The 17,102-nt window shown below is 37.0% G+C and overlaps 1 protein-coding gene across 2 annotated transcripts in view; it reads right to left on the bottom strand.

Moving 5' to 3' along the window:
• The window catches only part of GALNT10 (polypeptide N-acetylgalactosaminyltransferase 10), a 175,903-nt gene that overhangs the window by 95,953 nt on the left and 62,848 nt on the right, over positions 1-17,102 (bottom strand). For both annotated transcript variants that reach the window (XM_056811498.1, XM_056811499.1), the window contains exons 2-3: positions 2,952-3,054; positions 1,180-1,318 (exon numbers count right to left, since the gene is read on the bottom strand). In XM_056811498.1, coding sequence (XP_056667476.1) covers positions 1,180-1,318; positions 2,952-3,054 — 242 coding nt within the window. The remainder of the gene's footprint in view (positions 1-1,179; positions 1,319-2,951; positions 3,055-17,102) is intronic.

Here is a 17,102-nt window from a genome sequence, read left to right as displayed (position 1 = left end):
AATGGCTATTGAGAACTGACTGACAATCAGAGATAGCTATATCAATAAGTTCAATCATGTTACAAATAGTTAAGTCACATGGATGCTGAAAGGTAGATTAGGGAGGAAACCTACAATAGCAGGAGGAGAATCCCATACTAGTGCCTGCCCACAGGAATATCAGCAAATGGACTCTGGGGATCTTGAGAGAAAAAGAACCACTGCCCTTGTGGGCAGGGCCTACTATTTGAGCAGTAGAGATGATACCTGCTAAAAAATGGTGGGAGGATGTTACTAATAACAGCTTACCTTTCTATAGCAATTTATAGTTTACAAAGCACCCTCCCTCACAAATGATTCTGGGAGGCAGGTGGACTTTAGAGATAAGGAAACAGAGGCCCAGAGAGACTGAGTGACTTGCCCAAGGTTACAAAGCTATTAAATACAGATCTGGGACTCTGAATTATATCTTCTCACTGGAAATCCACTGCTTTTTCTACTATACCACTCATGTTTTTTTATTGCTTAAATATATCATTTGAATGGCCAAATCAAAAGCTATAGTCTCTACAGTTTCAATATGGTCTCAAGACTTTGAAATCTTTGCTTCAACCCTATTAATATTAGTATTGTGTAGAAAAACTGCTATGAACAAGACCCAGGATATAAGGATGAAGTAAGACATGGTTCCTGCTCTCAAAGAAGCTTGCATTCTGCTGGGGATGAGAAGACAGGATAAGATACACTGACAAATAACTATAATATCTGATGATAAGGGAAAGACTGAGATCCAGAAAAAATATTATCACTTTCAGCTAAGATGGGAGGTAGGCATCAGGGAAGATGGTAGCACCACAGAGGTCTTGAAGCAAGACAGGGAATTCAGCAGTCCTTGCCTGGGCCATGGGGTTGCAGATGGAGTCCATTCTAGATATGAAAGGTGCCATGAGCAAAGGCATAAAAGCAAGAGGAGGTAAGATGTAGATAGGCAATAATAATCATAATAATAGATAATTCAGTTTAACTGGAGTATCGAGTAAGTAAAGAGAAATGTGCTGAGAAAAGGCTGGAAAGGGAGAGTAGAGCCAGATTGTAATGGTTCTGAATGCCATGTGAACTCATTTGACAGGCAGTGATGTTAACAGAGTAATAACAGGGATTAAGAGATGTTCATCAAAGTTTCAAAGAAGGTATACTCACTTTGGGTGCCGAATATCAGGTAAGGACCGATTAAGAGCAATTTTATCACTGACAAAAATGTTAAATCCATTTTCTCTGTATGCCTGGTCTACCCGTTCTGCATCTGTTATGGGATAAGGCTTTCCTTGCTCTCCATTTCCTAGGGACAAAGTGCAAAAAATTTTTTTAACTCATAAAAGTAACAACAATAGCAATTCTAATTTCTATAGCAATTTATAGTACACAAATATCTTTCTTTACAATATCCTTATGATGTAGGAAGGGGTAGCAAAATGGATCAGAAAGAGCTAGGCTCCATAGCCAGGAGACCTAGGTTAGAATTCCACCTTAGATTCTTGCTTGCTGTATGAGAATGAGGTGGTGTTTTCCTCATGTGTACTGATCTAATACTGCCAAAGTAGCTGCCTTGGAGAGCTCTTATGCAATCACATGCATTTAAAGCAACTTGTAAACTTTACAGTACTAAAATACATGCCACTGGTTTTGAATGAATGAGAAAAAACAAAATAATGATTAACAATTTACTATGTGCGAGGCACTGTGCTAAGCCCTGGAGATACAAATAGACAATTTCTGCTCTCAAGGACTTGCATATATGGAAGGAGATAATACACGGGGCAAATTTCTGAGGCCAGTCAGATTGTAAAGGCCAGCAGTGCCTAGGGTAGACTAACAAAGAAACTTTCCCCCCCCCTTTTTTAATTTAGAATATTTTCCCAAGGTTACATGATTCATGATTCTCCCCTCCCCTCCACCCTGCTCTTACCTCCTCCTTCCCAAATCTGACAATCAGTTCCACTGGTTTATACATGTATTATTGTTCAAAACTTATTTCTGTGTTATTCATATCTGCAGTAGAGTGATCCTTTAACATCAAAACCCCAATTGTATCCCTATCACATTATGTTATCGATCACATTTTTCTAATGCATTTCTGTCTCCACAGTTCTTTCTCTGGATGTGGATAGTAAGAAAATTTCTATTGATAAGCCAGCACCTACTTCTGATGTGGAATCATTTGATCATACCAAGGACTCTGATTACAGAAGGAAACAATAGGTCAAAGTCACATTTCCAGAAGGGGTGGCTCCTCTTGCATGATGGGCTGGTAAAAGGGTTGACGGACTATTTAAGGCTCTAAGAATTACCTGCTCACTGGTAAACATCAGTTATTGTTCAATTGTCGTCATCCTACAGAGAAGGACACTGCAGCTCAGAATGTAGGAAGTGGTCAAGTGGGAGCTGGACCCTGGTTTACTGACTCCAAGCCTAGGAACTTTCCATTACACCCACATTGCATTTAAGTTGCTACCAAGAGAATATACCAAGAGTATGCCACAAGAGAATATACACAAGAAGAATACACAATAAGATACACCAAGAAAGAATGTACCACAAGAGAACATATGAAGAGCATGTATATCATGTGAAAATATACTGAATTTATATTATTAGAGAATATACCAAGAATATACCATTAGCGAATACCCACTTAAGCTGCATCATTGAGGGATTTTATCAACCAATCAGAAGTCTTAATGTGGTATATATCACATATAGCAAAGCCACTTTGGGTGTCAATGCTTTCAAGCTCCTTTAGAGTCAGAAACAGAGAGATCATTTTGCATGAACAGGACTGTGGGAGATCTCTGTTTCCATATTGTAACTGTTTTCTCTTCAGAATGATGTAGCTGCTCACCTCTTTCCTTACTGTAAACTGAATGTAGAATGTCTTACTTAGCTAGGAAAAGCAAAAACATAGTTGTTCATACCTACTCGCTTAGCGTCCTTCCAGATTGCTTCTATATCATGCCAGTCTTTTCTCCTCTGGCCATCTTCAAAATAGGTGTCCTTCCTTTGTTTTCTTTGTTGACTCTAAAAGCAAATGCCACCATAGTCAGGAAGAAGAAGTAAATGGAGTGAAGAGAGCCTACCAATACAACTCCTAAAGTGAAACTTCTGTGCAGGGAATGGTTTGTCAGGTTTTTATCAATGAATTTCAATGTGTATTTATAACACATACTTTTTTTGTATTCTTTTACATTTTATAAAGCACTTTCCACACAAACCATCTTGTGAAATAGGATAAGGAAACAATTATTCTCTTTAATTTTACACAGGGGGAAAGTGAAGAGCAGAGAGAAAGAACTTGTTCCCAAAACTCATGTCAGCACCAAGATTTGAATCCAGGTATTCTGGATCAACAACGAGCATCCCCCTTTTACTGTGCCTACCTGCCTTTCAAATGCTTATGTAAATTTGACATCACATTCATCCTGCTCTGCTCCTTTACACTTACTATACTCTCTCCTTGTACCATAGTTATTTGTGAAGAACAATATGGAAGAGTAGAAAAAACACTGAACTTGGAGTCAAAAGACCTGGATTCATGTTTTGTCTCTGATACTCTTTAACTGTGTGACACTGGATAAATCAATTAATTTCTCTAAGCTGCAAAATGAGGGTGATGATGGCAATTCTTCTCACTGTCATGGAACTCCAAAGTTTACAAAGCACTTTTGTCACAACAATCTACTGTGTATTATTATAACCTTTTAGAAATGAGGAAACTGCGGGTCATCAGGGATAAAAAAGTAGCCTAAGTCTCCTGAACCCAAGTCCAATTTTCCATTCACTATTAACACTTAGTGTGTGCCCAGCTCTAAGCATTATGCATAAGACAAATTGAACTACACATATATTCTCTCATCTGATTCTCATGATAAACTTGTGAGGTAGGTAGTACAAATACACCAGATACTCTACTTGGCTGCCATCTTACTCTGGAATTTCTCTCACTGTATAGACTCCTTACCCTGGAATATTCCACCTCCATGCCATCTCCCCTTCTCCCACTGGCAAGTACCTCCCAAAGGACCTCCATTTGGGCCAGCCAACCTTCATTTCTCTTCTGGCTCCACTTTGAACTTTCAGGGCTTCAAAGTTCTCAAAATAATTGATTTATCACATCAAGTATGTTTCTGCTTAGATTTCAAGGCCTAATAAAAAAAAGTCACTGTCCCCTATCCCCTTCACTCCCTGATTAGTGATATTCTAACTAAAAACTCAGTAAAAAAAGACATTTTAAAGATGAACATAAACATGAGAAAATCATAATTGTTATATTCCATAATCATTCAGAATTTAAGCCTATATAAGATAGGCATAAATTAATTTAAATTCCTTTGACAAATGTTTGCTAAACTCCTACTATGTGGTCTTAAGGTTGAGAGTGCTAGAAATTTCCCAAATCAAAAGGGCCCAGAAATTTAAATTTGGGCATTAAGACTTCTTTCATAAGGTGGTGTAGTAGAGTGAGAAAGTATCCAGGAATCAGAAGTACTTGGTGTAAGAGCCTATTATATCATTTTAAATGTTTTTCTCATTTGCAAAATGGGGGAGGGGGAGTCAAAATGCTTTCATGACAACTCAGGTTTTTTGTGTGTCTATGTTATGCATTACTGAAACTGGAAGGACAATAAAAATATGAAAGATAGAAAAAATCTGCAAAGATTTTTTAAAAACAGCACTCTCTACCATTATGAACAGTGGAAGCCATTACATTTGGACTCTGGTTGAGGATGAGGGATAGGGAAGAGGTAATAAACATTATGCCAGGCATTGTGTTAAGCACTTTACAAATATTAACTTATTGGATCCTCACAACTCATAAGGTAGGTGATATTATTATCCCCATTTTACAGTGAGGAAATTGATTAAGTGACTTGCCCAGGTTCATTCAACTAGTATCTTGAACCTGGATTTGAATTCAGATCTTTCTGACCTCAGGCCCTGGGCTCTCTATCCACTGAACCACTTAGCTGCCTCTAGCATCATACATAATCCCAGAAGTGTTTCTTGAGGAAACAGAAATGTCATTAAAAAAACAACAAAGATGAAAAAAGCATATGGGTGAGACCAAGTATAGTCAAAGGAGAGAAATAATTGAGCAGATACTATTTTAAGCATATTAAGAAGGCTCATGGCATTTACTTGAAGGAAAAAAATAAATTAAGGCTATGAAGAAAATCTTCCAACCAATTAGCCTCCTTTCATATATATACACACACTTACATATATATATATATTTAAGAGAATAAATCTACCTATGCATCAAGGGTATCCTTGAGAACATGAGAAGGAAGGCACCTACCATTTGTTAGGCACTGTTTACATATATGATCTCATTTAATCTCGACAACAAGCCTGGGAGGAAGGTGTTACTATTCCTATTTTATAGTCGAGGGAACTGAGACATGGAGAAATTAGGTGACTCGACCAGGGTCACACAGCTGCTACCTGAGGATGGATTTGAACTCAGGTCTTCTTGACTCCTGGGCCAGGGCTCTATCCATTTCGCCACCTAGTTGGCACAGGGAATAAGAAGGCTTTCTTTTCCTTTTTTTTCTTTAAAAGCCTTACTTTCTGTCTTAGAATCAATACTAAGTATTGCTTCCAAGGCAGAAGAGTGGTAATGGTTAGGCAATGGGGGTTATGTGACTTGCCCAGGGTCACACAGCTAGGGAGTATCTGAGTTCAGATTTGAACCCAGGACCTCCTGGCTCCAGGCCTGGCTCTCTATCCACTGAGCTGCCCGAACAAAATTTTCTTAATACATTTCTCATGGTACAATATATCTTACCATTATACAATTGATAGAAAGATGTAGAGAACACAAGATTCTATTATATTTATAATTTACTGACTACAAAATTCTTCATTTGATTCAGCAGAACAATGCATACCCTTTGATCCAGTAATACCAGTACTAGGTCTCTAGCTCCAAGAGATAAAAAACAAGGTGGGGGAAAGACCTGTTTGACAAAAAAATTTATAGCAGTTCTTTTTTGTGGTGACAGAGAATTGGAAATTGAAGGGATGGCCATCAATTGGGGAATGACTAAACAAATTGTGGTATATGATGGAGATGGAATACTATTGTGCTGTAAGAAATGATGGATGGGATGATTTCAGAAAGAGCTGGAAGGACCTACATGAACTGATGCAGAGCGAAATAAGCAGAACCAAGAGATTATACACAGTAATAGCAATACTGTGAAATGATCAACTGGGATAGATTTAGATATTCACATCAATGCAATGATCCAGGACAATTCTGAGGGATTTAGGACAAAGAATGCTCTCCACCTCCAGAGAAAGAACTGTTGGGAGTTGGAATGCAGATGAAAGCATAAGATTTTTCACTTTAATTTATCTGGGTTTTTATTTTGGGGTTTTGGTTTTCTAAGATTACTTACTTTAAAAAAGAACAATATGGAAATGTGTTTTGCATGATAATACAGGAATAACCCAGATGAATTGCTTGCCAACTCTGGGAAGGGGGAGGTGGGTCTGCAGGGAGATGCAGATGCAGGGAAAAGATTCTAGAATGTGTATGGGGGGAGGGGAAGGGTGAGACATTTAACTGAGGTTGGAGCTGGGTCCTTTCTCTGGTTAAACTTGGAGGGACAGGCTATTTTCCCTTGATGGCTGTTTCTACTTCGTCTTTCCCATCTTACCTGCTTACCCGCTGGTTTGTTGTCATCTACTGAACTTCCGGGTGTGACCCTGAATCTGGGCTATCTGTCTGTAAGATTAGGTCTGGGTCCTTCTGGCTCCAGGACCTTTCCCTAGGCCTTGTCCTGCCAAACTGCCAAAACTCACTACTTCTATTACCCTCAAAAGGGGAGGGGGGCTTGGGTTAGTGTAGGTTTATCTATATTAGGGACTGGGGTCTTTAAATGGATAGGTAAGGATTAGATTAGCTCAAAATCTGTGAAGACTCTTGGTGGTGATGAGACATTTAAATTTGAGGAAGGCTTAGGTAGTTGTTATTAACTTAGAATTACCCAAATTCCCATTTCACCTTTCTTATCAAAATAGATCCAATATCCATCCGTGTTATATAGTGGTCTGTGTTTGTTACCTCAGGACAAGCTCTGCCTGGACTGGGTCTTTTAGCTTGTCAACTCACTGTCAGCCTACTGACACTGGGCTCTATGGCCTTCCCAAACCTGTTAATCTTCTGATACTGGTCCAAACTTATCCATCTGGTCCCATCCTCATAATCACTTTCCATTACAGAAGGAAGGGAGGAAAGGAGACAATTTGGATCATATAACTTCAGAAAACTTATGTGGAAATGTGCTATTACATGTAATTGGTAAAATAAAATATCTTTGTAATTAAAAAAAGATAATGCTCAATATAAAAAAAATCTTTCTGGAATTTGAATTATCAAAAAAAAAATGCTATCTGTGGATGACATTATGATAATTGTATTGAGTCCTGGGATATTTCAAAGCCTCCTAAGTGAAATCCATGATCACTCAAAATGATTTGGCCAAATGATTAACACTGGAAAAACCAAGTGAATAAAGAATGGGAAACTGTAAAGATCTTTTAATGATCTCAAGCATCTTCTTGAAACAAAGGCCTATTATCTCTGCTCTTCTGGTGAAGTTACATGCTCATGAGTAGCAGAATACTATAGTCTCCAAAGAATTGAAGTTGAATATTATCCTGATGGCAATGGAGAGGCTCATGGTGTGTGTAAGTAGGTTGAGAAATACTATGTACAAGAAATTATAAAGAAATTGTGTGTGGGCAGCTAGGTGGTTCTGTGGATTGAGAGCCAGGCATATAGATGAGAGGTCCTAGGTTCGAATCTAGATTCAGACAGTTCCTGTGTGCCCCTGGACAAGACACTTAACGCGCACTGCCTAATATTGATTCTAAGAGAGAAGGTAAGGGTTTAAAAAAAAAAAGTAGTGTCAGGGATTTCATAAAACAAGTGTTCCTAACCATTTGAGTGTCATGGAACCCTTTGAACAGTATGGAATAATCCAACAACTTTTGAGAATAATGTTTGTTGACTACATTCATAGTTGAAGGAAATGTTAAATTTCACATAGAGGTTAGTGAAAATAAAGACATACATTTTTTTCCCATACAAATTCATGTAACTCCTGAAATCTATTTATATACCCCTTGGATCCACCCTTAGGTAAAGAACCTTTCAAAAAAGAAATGTAAGTTTAAAAAAGAAGGTTGGTCACAATATCAGTAGGAAATAATTATGGATAATTCAGGTCCCTTATTGGTTTTCTTGTAACACCAAGAGAACTCAAGGAAGCAATCCAGCACATTAAGTAGATGCTTTTGCAGTGACTTTAAGGGAAGAGACAGACAAGAGTCATGGAATCACAGATTTATAATTAGGAGGGAATTTAGAGATTCAGCAAAATACAACCACTTTATTTTACAGAAGCAGGCCTTGAATTCAGATCTTCCTAACTCTATGCCCTTTGCACTACCAAGACACCATACTAATCTACCCTTGTCAAGCAAGATGGGCTGGTATGAATGTACTATGATTTATATCACTGGAGGGGGTATCTGCATGCATGAGTTCACAGATCTAATAGAATGAATACTCTGTATAGGGGGAAGGCAGGAAAACCCTGAGAGAGAATTCTAAGAAGAGTTCAATAATGTAAAAATGGAGATTTGAACCCCAGACTTCAATCCCCAGAAGTCCTTGGCACTTCCCAGAATTCCCTATAATCTCACCTGAGTCTCCACCTGGATGAGATCACAATTTATTATTTAAAGGGCTCTTTGCCTTTCAAGCTCTCTCTTCCTCAACTTGAAACATTGCAACATGTAGTAATTAGGCTGTGAATGGGCTAAATCAGCCCTAGGCATGTGGCTTATTTTGTATCCTTGATTTCTAATAATCTTTAATAAACCTCATAAAAATATGACACTTTTATTACAAGAGACGAATTTAACTTTTACAATCTCTATGGTGCTTTAGAGGTTACAAAGCCCTTTCTTAAAAACACTGAGAAATAAGGGCACAAGTCTTTATATCAATTTCATACCTGAGGAAACTAAGGCTCAGGAAGGATATAACCTACCCAGAATCACACAGCAGTTATATGTTAAGGCTAGAATAGAACTGACTACTTCTGAGTAGGTGGTATAATGGAAATGACAATGACCTTGAAGTCAAGTGATTATCCTAGGTACTCTGAATCTGATGATTTAAAAGACCTTTTTCTTTTCTTTTTGGTTCCCAGATTTCATTTTACTAGAGTAAATGAGCAGGGAGAGAGAGAAAAGTAGACATTAAGCATTGGGGTGCCAATTGTCAAGTGGGGGGGGGGCGAGTAGGGGAACACAAAATTAACACGGAAGGTATATAAATAAATAGAAAATAGATTTAGATTGATTCCTGAAAATAACTTCTTTAGTTGTCTGTGGAGCTTGTAACTTAAATTCCACCAAAGAAACCTATCAGTTTTCTAACAAATTCTATCTTGTACACAAATGGAATTTTAATCTTTTGTTTAATTATGACTTGGTGTGCCTGGCTCCAGTCAGGCAAAGGAAGAATGGCTCACTATGCAAGCCAACTATTTTCTTTTCTGCACAGGAAAAAAGATTTGTCAGAGTATATACTCATCCTGAGTCTGACTTCTCAGTATGAGTTCAGTGAATGTATTTACATTTCAGACCCAATTAGCTCATATAAGAAAGGAAGAGCTAGATATGGCAAAATGACACCAGGAGGAAAATTTAAGGGGTTATCATACTGATCCAAGGTTAGAAAAAAGGCTAAATTCTACTGTCAGTTTTATGATGCCTTTTTTCCCCCTAAAATGCATCTAAAGTTTATTGTTGCTTTGATATTCAGAAATTCATATAAAAACTCTCCCATTTCAGAAGAAAAGTCATATACATTTATTTCCTAGCTAAGAAGATTATATGAATATGGAAAACAAATTACAGAATACAATACTTCATATATGTGTACATATATATTAAAAATTATATACACACATATGGACACACCATAATTATGTACACCATGTATAATATATGATTATTTATACACATAGAAAGATGGGGAGAGAGAGAAAGAGAGAGAATATACCCAGATAACTTTCTGTTATAAATTGATTTTCATATAAATTCATCTTTAAGGGTATACAGTTCAAAGAAAACTGGACATTATTTTTCCAACTGGTATAAAATTGCTTTCACAAACAGTCTCAACTTTGTGACTCTGGTGAATGTTTTCAGTTTTGTTGTCATAATAATAAAAAAGTATAATTATATAGCATTTTCCTATTTACATAGTGCTCTCCTCAAAAACAAAATATCCTGAGAGGTAGGTTGTTTTATCCCTATTTTAGAGAAGAGGAAACTGAAGTCTGGTAAGATGAGGTTATTTGTTCAAGGTTAAATAGCTACCAATTATGAGAGCTAAGATTTGAACCAGTCTTCTGAGTCCCAGTCCAAATTGTTTCTAGTATACGATAGAACTCTTTATGGGTCACAGGACCACCAGTTCTTAAAATTGGAAGGAATCCTAGAACATATAGCAAAGAATGGAGATAGAAATGATTTGAGAACACAGATTAATAGGATAATAAATGTTAAAGCTAAAAATCTTTTCAGAGATCCATAGGAAACCAAAATCCCCCTAAGATATGTGGCTTGCCTATAGAGACACCAAGGTAGTTGGTGGCAAAGGTAGGACTGGAAACCAAGTGGCCTGATTCTCGCTCTAAAGCTCTTTCCAATTGTATGACGGTATCACTGATAAAGTTACAAATCAGCCTTTTCCACTGTAAGTGGGGCTGTCAGTGAAAAATCCAACATCTTTGGGCTCATTTCCTAATCTGTAAAATAAAGGAGTGAGGCTAGATTGAGAGAGGGCAAACTACATATTGCTGCCTGTTTCTGTATGGCCCTGAGGCTAAGAAAAGTCAAAATTAGCTCCTCTGCCTACTGGCGAGTTTGCCAACTCCTGGACTAGATGGTCTCATAGATTCCTTGAAGTTCTAAAGTCTATGTTTTAAAGTCTGTTAAAGTTTCTATAATTCTGTTTTCTGTGTTTAAGTTTCTTCCATTTCTGACATTCCATCATTTCTTCCAGCTCTAACATACTATGAATCTAAGATTCAAAACAGCAATAAGGATTTAGTTTTGCACACCCCAAGTCATGCTTGCTCCAGTATTCTTTAGACTAGCTGCACTATGCCCAATTTGGTCTGCTCCAGTAATTCTTTATCCTCTACCGGTCTGAAACACAAGAATGCCACAACTTGAAATTTGGCTATAGTCCCATAGCCTGGGGGTTTTAATAATAAAAATGATCCATCATCTATAGTGGTTGCAAAAGCAGTATTTGTCAGGTTTGCGGTACCGCCCCCCCCAACCTGTCAATTTAAATGGAGGCTTGTCCTACCTCATTATTATCAACTCCATCTAAGTTTTACTGGAAATATTTCCTCATTTAAAGACAAGACTAATTACTTGAGACTTGCAGATTTTTTTTTCTTAAACAAAGTAGTCCTGGAAAAATTCACTTTGACACTTAAAGTGTGAAAACTCATTAAAATATTTTTAAGGTTAAAGAAACAAAAAACAAAGATTTTTCTTCTGAGGCAGCAGGTTACACTTTGCTTGGTTGCTGGCTGAACATAAGCCCTAGGGACATGCTCAATTCTGAAAACTGAATGTTCTACTACAAACCAATACAAAGCAACACATTTTCCAAAGTAAGAAAAATCAGGTTTAAGAAGGGCAAATCTTTGTTCTTTTTCAGTTGCAAAGTTCTGATACTACTGCCACAAAACCTCTTTAGAATCTCCCTGTGTTTCTATTCCCACTGCCATGAGCCTGTATGGATGTTCATTACCACCCCCTTCTACCTCCCTTTTCCAATTTATTTTACTGCTCATGTAATCTTCCTAACGAACAGTTTTGATCACTTTAGTTCTCTCTGCTCAAAAATTTTTGATAATGCCCCATTGCCTACTGAATAACACATGTACTTAGCTTTGCTTTCAAGATTCCCCTGGTCTGGCCCAAATATATAATTTTTGAGGTATTAGCTCACATATGCTAACATTCTAGGGTCTGCTTCCTTGCTAACAATAACTTCATCCAGTCCTCTTCAAAATCTATTAACTGCAATTCTCTTCTATCTTTATTCTTTAAGGCAGAGTTATAAAACTCAGGGCCTGCAAAAAACAAGATTAAAATGTAATTGGAGGAGGGGCAGGTAAGTAGCTCAGGACATAGAGAGACATGCCTGAAGATGGGAGTTAAGCCTGGGGCAGAATATGAATAGGTCTTCATGCCAACTCTAGCACTCTATTCACATAGAAGTTTCCTTGCAATTTTTGAGTTCAGTTGCTTTTTAGTGTGGTTTTTGGTTATATATAATCATTGTATATATTGTCCTCCTAGTTCTCTTTTATTCACTCTACATCACTTCATACAATTCTTCACATTAACCTGTTTTTCAGACTGGTTGTTTCTTATGGTATAGCAATATGACATTCATATACCACAATTTGCTTAGCTATTTTTCAAACAGAAATACCCTTTATTTCTAATTCTTTGCTACCATCAAAAGTATAGCTATAAACACTTGTACATATATAGCCTTTCTATCTCTGACCTTGTGGGATTGCTGGGTCAAAGGGTATGAATGAATTGTTTTAACAACTTTTCTTTTATGATTATACGTTGTTTTCTAGAATGGATGGCCCAATTTGCAATGCTATCTACCAATAATATAGTAGTGTTCCTATCTTCCTGTATTCTTCAAACACTAGTTTAATCTTTTATCATATTTAAGACCAGTCTTGAGGTAACTCTTGACCTGCTTAGGATATCCGGTGACTCCCAACCCTAATTCGAGGAACCTAACTTGTTTACAACCTAAGTCTAGGGTTGCACTAGAACCAGTATGAATTCAAGAGATAATGGGGAAGGGGCCAGTCTTTACCTAGGAATTATTCACTAGGCTAGCCTAGCATTTAATCATCTAGGTTTGCTAAGTGAAGCTTTATAAACATTATACATTAGTCATCTAGTTTTTTAGTGGTTGGTCAACTTAGTTATCTGGGTATGAAAATGTCTGTAGGTAAAAGTTTTTCTGAAATTCTAGGACAACTTGTCTTCTCATGGATTATTTTGTCTAGTATTCATCTTATATAGTACCTCTCTTTATGACATGCTAGACAAGTGGTTATCTAGAATATTTCTAGTGACAGATGGATTGCTTTTGTCATCCTCAAGGTAGCATATTTCATAGTGGAAAGTTCTAATAACTATAAAGTTTTCTCTTGCATTCAGCTGAAATTATTCCCTCAAGATTTCATACATTGATTCTAGTTCCATGTTTTATACTGAACAAGTCAAATTCTCTTCCAGATACTGCCAACCATTCCACTAACTCCAGTAATCCTTTGTGATATACTCAATGGGAACAATTCCATGCAATTCCATTTCTTTTCTTTTTTTTTTAAACTCTTACCTTCTGTCTTGGAATCAATACTTTGTGAATCAATACTGTGTATTAGTTCCAAGGCAGAAGAGTGGTAAGGGCTAGGCAATGGGGGTTAAGTGACTTGCCCAAGGTCACATAGGTAGGAAGTGTCTGAGGCCAGATTTGAACCCAGGACCTCTTGTCTTTAAGCCTGGTTCTCAATCCACTGAGCCACCTAGCTGCCCCTATTCTTAATGGAAAAGATATCTACTCCTTCATGCCATTTATAGAGAACAAAAGCTTCTATCATGATGTTGTAGAAAGAATATTGAGCATAAGAAGACAGGGGTTCTAGTTTTGTCTGGTCTACTCCCTTGCTATGTGACTTTGAGCATGCAATTTCCCCTCTCTGTGTTCAGTTTTTCATATGTAAATTAAAGTGGGCTGGATCTCTAAAGAAATTTACAACTCTTAACATTTCCCTAGTCTAAGGTTTCTTCTAGCTATGGCATTCTGTGCCCTATGTTCTAAGCTTCCTTACTAACATTTTATGTTCTTTTTCAGTTGTGAGCATCCATGTTTCATGATCTATTTTTATTCTGTAGGAATAGGATATATGTGTATACGAGATATGAAAGCTAGCATTCCTGGGGAGAAGCAAAGAAGGTCATTGATGGATTAGATCTGTCTAATTCAATCCCCAATGTATAATACTATACAGTGCTTCTGAGGATTAATGTAAAAATAAGATCTGATGACAATGCCAAGCTACAGGGCTACATAAGGGAGTCAGTGGCACTGTACTGCCCACATGCTCTTCTAATGTGATTTCTAAAAGAAATAATTTTAGCATCTCACAAACTATGAAGTGTTATGGCTACAAAATGTTTTTCTTTTGATATCCCACTTCATTTCCATAAAAAAACCTATGAAGTTAGGAATTTAAGTATCCCCATTCGACAAATGAAAAATCTAAGGTTTCAAGAAGTTAATTCACTTGTCCAAGTTACAAAGCTAGTAAGTGGAAAATTCAGAAGCCAAACTCAAGATGAGGGTCTGATTCAACTCCAGGGATTTTCCCTTTATACCATAAAACAGATTTTTCCAGTTTTTTAATATCTCCCCTAGTTCCCTAAAGGGCAGAATTTTCATTTTTGTCCTTGTGTCTCTAGCACTCAGAACAGTGCCCAGCACACAGTAAAAACTTTAAAAATGTTTATTGAATTGAATACTTTTGCAAACCAATTTTCTTCTGTAGTTATATCCTCACTGGTCTCACTTTTGAGGAAATGACAACTTTCTCCAAGCTGAGGAAAACTGCTCGATCTATTCAAAAACAAGCTCCTATCCAGCATTTAATTCATTCAGAGAGCAGTCCTCAGTTCCACATAAGTAACAGAGAGCTAGAAGGCCTGGTTGCAGCAGACAGAGACGGGTAATCCAGGCCATGACATAAGACCTAATTATCTTTCTGACAGTGACCAAGTAACTCATTTCATCTTCCTGGGCAAAACTTTTCTCATTTGTAAAATAAGGGAGTTGAACAAAAGTGTTTTTTAAGTCCCTTCCAGATTTGCTATCTTCTGTTTTTAGGTTTCTTCCAGCTCTGTCATTCTACATTCAGCCTATATTCTAAAATATTTTTCAGTCTGAAAAATCTATAATTATATTTGTTAAGAGTCAAGGTTGAGGCCTTTGACTACAGGTTCAGAGACCTCCTTGCTTCCCCAAAGCTCTTAAACTAACCAAGTTCTGCATCTACTGTGCCAATGATCTTATTGAATTCCCCAAGTAGTTTATGACAGGCAAATTTCTCTGTAAAAAAGTACTTTGCCCAAAGCATAACATGTTTTAGGGTGGGTAGGGCAGGTTTTTCCAGTTCACTGGAAAAAAGCTAGAAGATTCTGAGGAATGACAAAGTGGGACATAATTCAACTGTACTTTGTCTATCAAAGGTCTAGGTTGATGCAAGTTAAAAAGGCAGAAGCTTGATGCCTTGAAAACAGGCTTCTGATTTCTCTCCAGCATTTATTTTTACCCAACAATGTTTAAAAGTACCTTGTATCTCCTCCTCATCAGCTTTTGAATATAGACAAGCTGTCTGGTGATCAATTAGAGTAAAATTTACAATATTCTTCCAAACAGCAGAATTCCATTAGCACCCTAGGGTTTTCAGTTCTTGGTTTTTCTACAGAGTTTAGTAAATAAACATTGCAGCATCTGCTACAGAGCAGGTATCTTCCAGATTTCTTTTCGAAATTAAAAAAAAAATAGTTTTATAGAATTGTAGACAAGTGACCTTACAACATATAAGAAACAGAAAGGTTGGCTGACAAGAATTTTGGAATTCTTGTCAGAACATTGAGTACTGGCCTAGGAGAAACCTTAGAAATCAGGATGTCAGGATTCCAAGTGGTCTTAGAGATCACCTAGTTCAATATTCTCATTTTTTAATAAGAAAAAAAGGAAATTCAGGAAGTGATTCTCTCCAGGTCAAAAAATTACTAAGTAGTAGTCATGACTAGATCCCAGGTCTCTTAAATCTCTTGACAAGTTGAAGAAAGAACAAAATTGATTGCATCTTAATTCTAGCATTACATTGTTAATTAGCTCTCTGGCATGCAGAACTTGAGATTTAGAATACAACAAAAGCCACATTTGAATGTGGAGAAAACTAGTCTTTTGCTAAAGACTAAAATGTACTTTCAGGCTTCCTCATCAACTAGAAATGAGGCATAATAAATTACTAGATGTGATGCCTTATTTATTGGGTTATCAAATGTTTTGCATCTCCAGTAAGAATTAGAAAATTTCTTTCTCTTCTCCCTCCCCCTGCTCTTTTTTGTCTATGTCTCTCACTCCTTTGATTCTCTTTTTTCTCTTCTCTGTCTCTCTCCCCTGTTATATAAAGGACAAAGCAAGACCAAAATGACTGGAGTCAATCACTTTTTAATAGGCATGTAAGAATCACAACTATTAAACATCAGAGGGACCTAGGAGCATGACCAAGGAACAGAATCAAGGTGGAAAGGGAAAAAAAAATACTGAATTTTGAGTGAGAATAGCTGAATTTCAGACCCAGCTCTGCTACCATACTAGCTGTGTGAATTAGGACCGTCATTTAATTCCTATAGGTCTCAGTTTCCTTAGCTGTAAAAGGAGGGAGTTAGAATAGATTCAATTTAATGTTAAGTGAAATGAATTAAATGGCTACTATATGCAAATGGAGTAGAGGATTGGGTTCAATAGAAATTCAATAGCTGTGTAACTACAGAGAATTCACTTCACTTTTCATTGGCTTGTGAGTCTCTAAGACAAGTTGAAGGTGAACTGCTGTGTCAGTGTTATCTGTTTCAGTGGAGGAAGCTTTCATTCTGGGAGTTCCCTTCACTGACAAAATTATAGGTCTGAACCAAAAGGAAACCAAACAACTACAAAACGCAAACCAATGTACATGGCATGCTGATAAAATGACAAAAATGAAAATTAGTCTTAAATTCTAACTCCTTTCTTTACAGTTCTGTTGTTACTGTATAAAATGTTCTCCTGGTTATACTTACTTTACTCTGCAATATTTTACATATATATATATACATATATATATATGCACATAAACACACACGCATGC

The sequence above is a fragment of the Monodelphis domestica genome, chromosome 1 (assembly GCF_027887165.1).
Source record: "Monodelphis domestica isolate mMonDom1 chromosome 1, mMonDom1.pri, whole genome shotgun sequence".
Taxonomy (NCBI): domain Eukaryota; kingdom Metazoa; phylum Chordata; class Mammalia; order Didelphimorphia; family Didelphidae; genus Monodelphis; species Monodelphis domestica.
The sequence above is the reverse complement of the archived record's forward strand: the minus strand, read 5'-3'. Positions and strand labels throughout refer to the sequence as shown.